The following is an 11,120-nucleotide window of genomic DNA, read 5'->3' on the forward strand; positions in this document are numbered from 1 at the left end:
AGCAGTTTTAGCGTGCACTAGCTAAATTTTTATCCTCTTTTCCGGGTTGCCTGGTAGAAATCGCTTCAAGCGATAAAACCTCTGTACATTTTAAGGAACCGAAGGTGTCTGTTCGTTTTAATTGTATAATTTATGATGTTCAATAAGGTATTTTTCATTGTACTAGCTGGTTGTCCGCAGTTTCGTCCGCGACAATGAGCTGTTACATCGCTGTAAAAAGTAACCCATAGCATTCACAAAGACAGGAGGGACTCTGAATTTCCAAAAAAGTACCAAATTCTTTTCCTTCATACTTCCCAGTCCATCCCTTCTTTCCAGCCCTCAATCTGTTCCTTATCCTTCGCCTTCGCAGAGGCACTATCTCTGCTAATGTTCATGGGCGGTGGTGGCTTACCATCAGGCGAACCACCAGCTTAGTTGTCCGCTTATGGCATAAAAAATGCCAAAAAAAACCATCAATAAAACGCCACTCACATATGAATCACAATAATTGAATGTTACAGAGTAAGAAATCGAAAAAAATACGTAAATACGTAAGTCGTACTGTGAACCCGCATTTTAGTGACGTCGGTTGATAAAATAATTTTATACAGCCCTTGCGTTCTGGAATCGACTAACTGTCTCCCAGTTGCAACTATAATGCTGTTATAGTGCTGTCATCATTTCTACAATAGGACCAGCGCAGTTGATGTAATCAACTCTTGCGCATGTCTGCAGCATCTGAATGTAAAATAGATGCCGATGTGTTCTATGGGTGTTATTTTGTATAGTTGATGGTTAAAGTTGGATTTGAACCACGGTTCAAAGTCTAATAAAGTTCTATAGTCGCATCACGATGCGAGGTGGTTTTTTGTACATTCTTATTATAGTCTAATGAAAAATATTGCTAGTATATACTACGGATGACAATTTGTCGATAGTTTTAAATTTCACTAGATTATAATCTATCGATGCTTATAATTTTACGGTGTCACACACGCGAAAATACATATTGTTACGGGTTTTGAAAATAATCTCACCAGAGCGCTCTATTTGTTAACTTTTATGATAAGTGATGGATTTTATATATAGAAGAAGCCCTTTTACCTACACATTCAAAAAAATTTTGTTTCTTACAGGCTCTTCTGTGTAGAAACTGCTTGTCCGAAGGGTGGTAAATAATATATTTTATCGATTTATTAGCGATTCTTTTTTTTTTTTATATTATTTATCTATACAAATTTTAGTTTTAGGAATTAATGTTTGAGTTTGGAAATCAGTAAAAAGCTGTTATTTCGACATTACAAAACCATACATCCAAATAACTACTAGAAATAAATTTCAATAAATTAACTTTATTTTACCAACTTGGTACCACCGTACATTACTGTAATGATTCAAGTAGTTTATAACAAAGAAAACCTATATATCGCAACAGTCAAATATAGTCGGAGAGCATTACTGCATATCGTTATGTCATTAGTCACATCGCATTAGTTTCCACTTTGAGCCGCCCGCTCTCCGCCTATCCTTTAGTCATGGGTTGACTAATTTTAAATGTAATACCATTTTTTTGTTTATTATATGTACTATCTATGTATAATTCGAATAGTTTTAACTCGTTTCATAGCATTTCTCACATCGTTCATGGTACAGAATAGTATTAAGGCGATTCCAAATCATGTGGCGGCGAGTTTTAATTTAAGCCTAATTGTATGGAAAAACTCCTACGAAAAAGCTATTATTTATAATGTAAGGGGCTTTCGATTTGTCTAAAATAGGGCTGCAGCAATCCTCATAAAACACAAACAGCGTCACGTTTATAAGCTAGCAATATAAACGCTATACAAATTCGTCGAAACCATAGAAATGTAACGCTGGCTCAGAAAAGCGTGTAATACGGAGCAGTATTGTGATCTTATGGGAACGCCTGAACAACTGGGCCGGTTTCACATTGTCGCAAACGTTCTAGAAGCTTTTGCGCGGGTAATTACCCCGTTGACAGCGCTCGTGACATATATATTTTTTTTTAATGGCTGTGTCTATGGTCTATTGTTTCAAATTTAACTTTTTTATATGTGACTATGGAAACATTTTAGATTATTGTGATTTTTATGGACTTGACAGCGTTTGAGACCACTTTACCACTTCGAAATATAAGTATAGATGCATAAAAACTTTGATTTATTAAATTAAGTTAATAAGGTAAGTTTTAGTTTCAGCATTTTCGACTTTTTCATTACTAGCTGCGTCCTGCGGTTTCGGTAGATGAGTTTGTCTTTTAAATACCAATATTCCCATGAGAACATTGTAATAAAAAGTAGCCCTATTCCTCATTACGTCAGCTATATGCCAGTGAACGTACCGCCAAAATCGGTAGAGATTTTCCGTAGATAAATCTGAACAAACATACAAACATTGTAAAAACAATGTTTTTGTTACAAGTAAATTCATACTACTAAATATTTTGATTGTGGTAGTCGAGCAGCTTCGGCACGAATTGGGCCAGCTCGCACTGGGGAAGTACCACACCCCCACAGAAGACCGGCGTGAAATAGCATACTGTTGTGTTTCGTTCGGTGAATAGGGGAGTCGGAGGCCCATATCCCTTTCCTTACCCTTCCCATTCCCTTCCTTTATTCCTCGAATCAATCCTTTCCTAGTCCCTTTCCAATTTGAAGTCGGCAATCCATTTGTAGAGGCGTAAGGTCTGCAAACGACGTTACGCCTCCCAAATGTTCATGGGCATGGGTCAAATGTAGCGCTTACCATCAGGCGACCCACCAACTCCTTTGCCGATGATGACATAAAAAAAAAATTAAATTAGTAATCAGAAACGTCGGGTTAATAATATTATGAATAAATCGTGTTTAAAATCCGTCTTTAATTTACAAGTTTTAAATCGCTCACAGAACACGGCATAACAATCATAACAATATCTATTACAATGACGTGAAGGACAGGCAGCCATTGTTTAACATAATCTTATTGTTATAAAAAACTCGGATTTCTAAATCGATGTAATTACCTACGTGTTTCGAAAGTTGGGCCCATGTTATAATATGAGATGTAGATGTATGGAAATTTAGTTTGAGCCCAATGTCTTATATTGACGCTATATAAGCTACAAATCTACTTTAATATTATACAGAGAAAACGTTTGTATTTTTGCATGTTTGTAATATTTAACACAAAAACCAGTGGACCGATTGCAATAATTTCTTACACCGTTGGACACCAAGTGATATAGGCTATGTATATACCACGGGCGAAGCCGGGGCGACCAGCTAGTTATACATAATATCGAAGAGTTGGTTTGATGGAACGCGCTTATCTCAGGAACTACTGGACCGCTTTCAAAAATTGTATTGGATTTTAACCGTTGGATATGTACTTGCTATTGGCTGTAGATGTACCAAGGACGAAGCCGGGGCTTATCGTTAGTACGGTTGTAAAAGAGGCCTGATTTCGTTGTTAACTAAGTTTCAGTCAAAAGATTCAGAAGACATTTTATTCAGTTCACTGCGTTTAATTAAACAAGACGAAAATTATTATAACAAAGGTATCATATTTGTTATTTACACAAATGCATCGTGTTCCAATGACGTACGTATTGTTTCTTTTGAAGTTATTTACGCAGTCTGCTTTTATTAATTTATATTCATTAGTTTGTGAATATAAAATAATATAAATGCGAAGAAATATATATTTTCATAATACTGTTCTTACAGATACTTCAATTAACTTATATGATACAGGCCCTTCATTGCTTTAGTATATAAACAATGTTGTTGTTGTTGTTTTTTCTTTCTTTTATTGTATTTGCAAATTAGGTAATTGTTCATTTATATAAGAGCTCTCCCATGCTTTTATAGTGAAATTATCCTCTTGACCTACAATTGTTGTGGAAATTAATTGAAATGGAGAAAAATGATAATATTCAATTCATTCAATTCACTGACTGAATGTCTAAACATACGCTACGGTTGTGTATGGTGGGATAATACTGTACAAAACTTTTGGAATTTGACAAACTTTTTTCGTTTTATGTACTCAAGTATTTTTTTTGTGATCTTGATAAAAAAATGTTTCGACAAATCTCAAACATACGTGTTTGTGCTTTCAGAGGTGTACCATAAAAATATTAGCTTGGTCGTGGGATTGTATAGGTATATATGTTTTTTTTTATTTTTCATACAACAAATACCTCACCAAACCTTTGAAAACCGGCGTGAAGAGGTAGCGTGCTATTTCATATGTAGCATGCTATATGTATTTACTGAGTGGGGAAGTAGTAGGCGTGTTATTTTTCCTCACCCTTCCCAGTCCATTCCTTCTGTCCAGTCGTCCATACTGTTAAAACCTTAAAAAATCGGGCAGCGCATTCGCAGAGGCTTGTAAAAATGCTGATGGGTGGTGATCGCTTACCTAAAGCTCACCTGCCCGCTATGACAGTCTCTCATGTATCTACTATTTTCATATAAATTATTGCTGTTTGCCGTTCTGCTCGTTTGGTTTCTGACACGAAACAACGCTATTGATGTTCAAATTAATCAGCAAATGGCAATATTGTAATTAACGTATAATTAGTTGATAAATCACGCAATCGACACAAGACACGTACGCGCCGGCCTTAGTTCAGTATTGCGAGTTTCGTTTGCTAAATAGTGGGTGAAGAATATCTAGACTATCCAATCTAACTAACATCCTAAATGTATTGTATGGGAAGGACTTGACGTTTGAGACACAGTTCACCACTATTTTGAGGGTCAGGGTCTGTATCCGTACTAGTGTTTGTTCGTGTTTCCTTGTGAAATAAATAAATACTGTTATTGAGAAATTTTGAAAGAATAGAAAAAAATTCATCACGAGCCGGGATTTTGTCAAACCGTAGCAAAAAGGCGCGGGTTCGAATTCTTTTTTTCATTTACAAAAGCATTTCAATGCTGTCAAACTAAAAATTAAATATTATTATTGTCTTAATACTTTATCTGGGAAGAAAACGGAATCTTTATTGTTGTATATTTTTCGTTCTTTGGGTGTTATGGCAATAGATGCGTTGTTAAGATTTATCTAATTGTGAAGAAGGTTAACACTTAAACTATTTCAAAATTCCACCCTCTTCTATAGGTACGATATATATTATTAACTCGTTTTTCTCCAATGAATAGTTTTACTGTTTGTTACGTTCCGGTTATCTGTCCCCGTATGGTACTAAGGATTTTAAAAGAGCTCCATGTCGCAATTAAGTGCATTGTATTAATTCAGATGCTTTAATTCCCCAGGAATTGGAGCAAGAGAAGCACCTGCTGCGGCGGCGGCTGGACACCAATCAGGGGGAGTACGAGGCGAGGATCCTGGAGCTGCAGAATGACATCAAAGAGTTGAGCGCAAAAATTGACTACAGGGACACTTCAGTTAAACAGGTATAGATAATTTTTTTTTTATAATTGCGTGTGATGTTATGTTAAACTGTATAAAATGATATGGGAATGATATTTCACTGCAGTAAAAAGTAGCCCACACTATGCATCTATTTGTCGACCCAAAATTCATATCAAAATTAATCTCTCCGCTACGAAGGCTAATCACTCTTTCCTATTTATAATATTAATTGATTTTAGCTCGCGGCTTCGCACGCGTTAAATTCGTGTAGTTTAATTTATTTTATTATACATATAAACCTGCCCCTTGAATCACTATCTACTAAAAACATCGCATCAGAATACGTGTATTGAGTAGTTTTAAATTAAAGCATACATAGGTACATAGGGAAAGACAGAAAAGAGACTTTGTTTTATACTGTGTCGTGATTGACCATTTAAAGAGATTTCAATTTAAAAAATATATTAAATACTAGAGGCATCCCGCGCTTTTACCCGCGTAAGTCCGTCTCCCGTAGAAATATCGGGATAAAAAGTTGCCTGTATGTTATTCCAGTTGTCCAGCTGTCTACGTACCAGGTTTCATTAAAATCGGTTCAGTGGTTTTTGCGTGAAAGAGCAACAAACACACACATCCTTAAACTTTCACATGTATAATATTAGTAGGATAGGATTAGAAGGATAATAGGATTAGAGATTTAAATATAAAACGTACCGTAATGGCAGTAAATTTAACAATAATGGAAGTTAATTAATCTCCATATGATTCACACTGCCCACTATCACTGTTATCAAAGATAAGGTACAGTTACAGAGAATTTAGCCGTTATCTCGATTTCATACAACAACGTTAATGTTTTAATTGTTAACTGAAGTTCGATAACTGTATGTTTGTTTCTTGATAAGAAGTGGCATGAAAACTCTATTTATAGTTTTATTCTCGGTACAAACGACAAAATAAACCATACATTTTCACTGTGACCGATTCGTATGAAAATTGATAGTTTGAGATCCAAGAATGGATATGGGATAGTTTTTATCCCGGAAATTTCACGCGAACGGGAACTATGCGGAAAATTCTAGAACTTTCGATTTTATTTTATAACCACGCGGGCGAAGTAGCTGATAAAAAGTTATACAAAGCTAGTTTATAGTTTCAAAAAAAAAATCAATTTTGTCAGGTTTTAATGTTGCTTAACTTAAATATTACATGCATATTAACATAGTGAGGATTACTTCGAATGTTAAAATAACTACACTTACAATTTCTAACTTATTTACCGCCATCAGCCACAATAAAGCGGTAATACCTTAAACCTTAAAATATCCGCTTTCGTGACTAATAATATAATCGTCTAAAAGAAAAACACATTTACCAATAGCGAGACTTGGGACCCGTACAATATTCAAATTTATTGTTCGTCTAATTGAAATATACATTTTATTATATATTAAGACGTATTTATTGTTTTGTATAAATAAATAAAGATAACTTATGCATGTTTTAGTAGAAATATTAAACTAAATTACCGTTTTCTGTTTTTTTCACATTATTATGCAGATAATGTATATCTTTTCATTATTTTTTGATAATTTTAGTTAATTATTATGCTAAGTGCCTAACGAATTAAACAACATATATCATGTTTTTATTCGAGTATTTTATAAATTTAATGCAAGAATTGGTTTTAATCGCCAATGTATTTTGACTGTAAAATATATAAAGAATTGTATGAAAAATATACGAAATTAACGTTATCGCATATACTAAAGACAACGAATAAAAAATTAGCAAAATGCATCGAAAACAGAGAAATCATATAAATAAATACTCCTTTCTTAGCTCAAAAAGAGTCATTCTCACACGGAACCCTAATTACCACGCGTTCAGAACAAGCATAAGTCATAGCCAAAAATACCTTCATCCAATTATTTCATTGACCTTCACTGAAGGCACCTGGCATCACGTTCCGCCACCGCTGGGCGTTGGTCATTCAAGCCAAGGTGACTCTAGGAAATACTGGTCTTTCATTTCAGTTTTCTCGCTTTTTCATGTATGCCCTTTTTATTTATCAGTTCCAATGTCAAAAAAATAGTCATAGACACTGTCTATAGAAGTAAAAATGTATTATGTAGAACTAGCTGCGCCCCGCGGTTTCACCCGCGTGACTCCGTATCCCGTGGGAATATCGGGATAAAAAGTTGCCTATATGTTATACCAGTTGTCCAGCTGTCTACGTACCAAATTTCATTGCAATTGGTTCAGTAGTTTTTACGTGAAACAACAAACACACGCACATCCTTATAAACTTTCGCATTTATAATATTAGTAGGAAGTAGGATTTTAGTATTGAAATTTGGAATTTTATATCATTAGCAAACACACACGGATCACAATATATCGACAGATTACAATCTCAAAGTCTAAGATCTAACAGTTTTTACAAGCTTATAGTGGCATAGCTACAAAACCCGCTTAGATGCAGTCCTCCAGTCATACTGGAAACGTTTGACATTTTGATAGTAGTAACAGTAGGATTACTACTCAAACTCAAACTTAAACATTTATTCATTCAACTAGACTTCCTATAGAAACACTTTTGAATCGTTATTACACAGTTATAACATTTACCACTACTATGCTAATAATATAGTACTGTACACTTAAATACATTTTAATCCTTATTCTACCATACTAGAGTCTAGACCAACTAGGCAAGTTAAAACTCTATTAATAGCAATATGATCCAACAGAAGCGTGACCACAAAAATAATGCGCAACGAATTGTATTGAAAACGTGATTCCATCAAACGTGACACCTTCCGGATTTAGAGAAACCCTACACGCGTTAGACCATCTGTGAGGCTCAATTCATACTGGACGCATTGGTTCAGAAATTATTCAAATTACATGATATTACATGATATTTAAATTAATGAACGAAAACCTTTGCAAAAAAAGATACATTTAACAAAGCGGACCTCTAAAAGAATACCCTTAACACTCGTGAAATCATAGTATAAGAAATGGGCCATACCATAAATTCAAACTACCCTCGTTGGCTTAAAGTTTTCCGTATACCAAAGCTATTCTATCACGCTATGTATACATTACTTAAAATGCTTCGCCCTTGGACACAACGAATACCAAGACATGAGAAGCCTGCTAAAGTAGGATCTATTAAAGTAATTAATCCAAAGCCTCTTAAACGTATTTGGGGCCTTCCAAATACGTGATTAGTATATTGGGAAATCCGTTTATGTTAATAGCAATCACTTTAAATTCTGTTGTACGTATTTATACTGGAATAGCTTCGTTATAGCGGTATTTTAGGTATAGTTTTTTCACATACCTAAGTTTTTAAATTTATCAGGGCGAGTGATGCAAGCCCTCTGGTATGTACATTATATGCATTTTATGGTCTACTCTGCAGAGAAACTAGCTCCTTTAGATTTAGGCTTTGACATAGCATCTTAATTCATAACTAGATGTGTTAAAAAAAGAATCCCTATTTCCCTTGGTCACGCCATCAAGTGTAAACGGCTGGATTGATTTCAAAAATTCTTTCACCATGTGAAAGTTGCAATTACACTGAGTGACATAGGCTATATAGCCTATATATGTACCAAGGGGGAACCGGGGCGGAAATCGTAAAATTATGTAATTATCTATATCATCCATAGAAACAGAAAGTTTTCGATAGAAAACTTCGTAAACCTGAAAGCGCCACTCTAGAGGAAAGAAAACAATTTACTTTTAGATATGTTTAGGCAATTGCAATTGAATTGTGTACCGTGTACTTGGATCAACTTTTGTATGTCAACATTCTATGCAATTATTTTTATTAGAATTCATTTTCAGTTACAATAGACAATACCTTTTTCAAAAGAACATTTTTCAATACTTTGTAGTTCCTGAGATCGACGCGTCAAACAAACAAACTCTTCTACATTAGATATCAGTATAGATTAATGAGAACCATCAAGGCCGTTTACCACTTCACCTGTCAGATCCATCATTAATTCCTAATTGCACGTAAGCTTCTAAAGCATTCAATTACAAAGTAAATAATGTATGTTATTTGTGGTTTGAATTCTACATGTCCTTGGTAACAGTATCGATATACAGCATTGAATATTGATTACTAATACCAGTAAATATGGAAGGATTTACCTTGAAGGCAGAACGAACAAAATGACAAATAATAGAAGTTCCGTGTCCTTTAATTGGGTATTGGGCAGATGACATACACCTGTTTCACTGATCGATTGTTTTTGGACAAGTGGGTGAGGATTCTTCTGTGTCTTGTCAGGACGAGACGTTTTTGTGAGTTCCCATCGGTAATCGAATCCAGGACTTCTCTGTTCTACGCTAACGCTTTAACCGCTGTAACGAGAAAGCGGTCTTACAGATGCAAGCCTGAAAAGCTTGCAACAGCAATTAGAATATTGGTGTTTTATCAATAAACACATATTAAAGAAAGAAGAAGTTGCCAAAAGCAATATGATACACAATCTCTCAACACTGTTCATGCATGGTTTCATGCTGGCTTGTCAAGCCAGTTGTGATGTACTTACAGGGTTTATGAGTGAGTGAGGTTTTGCGTGACACCTATACAAGGCCGATTCAATTTGTGGGAAATTAATTCAATTTAGCTCGAGGAAAACCTTTTGAATGACGTCAATGACCGTCGCCAAATACGTCGCAATAGTAACGCTTCGTTCGAATTACATTTTAAACTGGCTTTTGCCCGCTGCTTCGCACGCGTTAAATTGGAAGTAGTTCAATAATGTTATTTTACGTATAAACCTTCATTTTCAATCAATCTATCTACAAAAAATCCCTTCAAAATCCGTTGACAGTTTTAAAGATACAATACATACACATATATGGGGACAGACGAGGGAAGCGACTTTGCTTTATACTATGTAATAATCATAAACTTTTACGACGTTAATAAGTCACAAATTGTAAAAAAAACTGAAAATAAATAAATTGCTTTATAGTGCTTCACTAACTAAAAATCTATACTAATAATATCGTGGGATACGAGCACGATTCGGTACGAATTAGGCCAGCTCGCATCTGGGAAGGTTCCAACCCCTACAGAAGATCGGCGTTTCTTGTGAAGGAACAAGCATACATCCATCCAAATAGCTAGATAATCTCTATGCTAGATTGATTTGCTTCGCTATGTGTTATCGGAGATATATATCTGTATGTTATCTCCGATACGATAGTGTAACCAGTCGTTAGTAGGTAGACGATAATTAATTCTACTATCTACAAGTTAAACTAAGAGTAATAAATAACCTTGTGCAACTGTCTAGCGCCCTTCACAGCATCCTATTGCCAAACTTCCACATGTTGATATCCTGTCATTATTCCATAGGCCTGTGGACAATGTAATTAGTATGACGATTTATGTTCAGACAACTTCTGTGCGTTTTTCTTATTAGTTTTTCTAAATAAATATATGTATATCCTCCTAATATTATAAATACAAAGTTTGTAAGGATGTGTGTGTGTTTGTTGCTCTTTCACGCAAAAACTACTGAACCGATTGCGATGAAATTTGGTACGTATATAGTTGGACAACTGGAATAACATAAAGGCACCTTTTTATCCCGATATTCCTACGGGATACGAACTTACGCGGGTGAAACCGCGGGCCGTAGCTAGTATATATATACTTAGTCTGGCCATAAATACTGTTACACTTAATTATAAAAAAATATTACATTTGAATTTCGAAT

General features: G+C 34.9%; 1 protein-coding gene across 1 annotated transcript in view; it reads left to right on the top strand.

The window, feature by feature from the left end:
• LOC119836317 (bicaudal D-related protein homolog) overlaps positions 1-11,120 on the top strand; it is a 73,566-nt gene that overhangs the window by 38,811 nt on the left and 23,635 nt on the right. The window contains exon 2 of the mRNA XM_038361614.1: positions 5,265-5,405. Coding sequence (XP_038217542.1) covers positions 5,265-5,405 — 141 coding nt within the window. The remainder of the gene's footprint in view (positions 1-5,264; positions 5,406-11,120) is intronic.

This window comes from Zerene cesonia, chromosome 23, assembly GCF_012273895.1.
Source record: "Zerene cesonia ecotype Mississippi chromosome 23, Zerene_cesonia_1.1, whole genome shotgun sequence".
NCBI lineage: Eukaryota > Metazoa > Arthropoda > Insecta > Lepidoptera > Pieridae > Zerene > Zerene cesonia.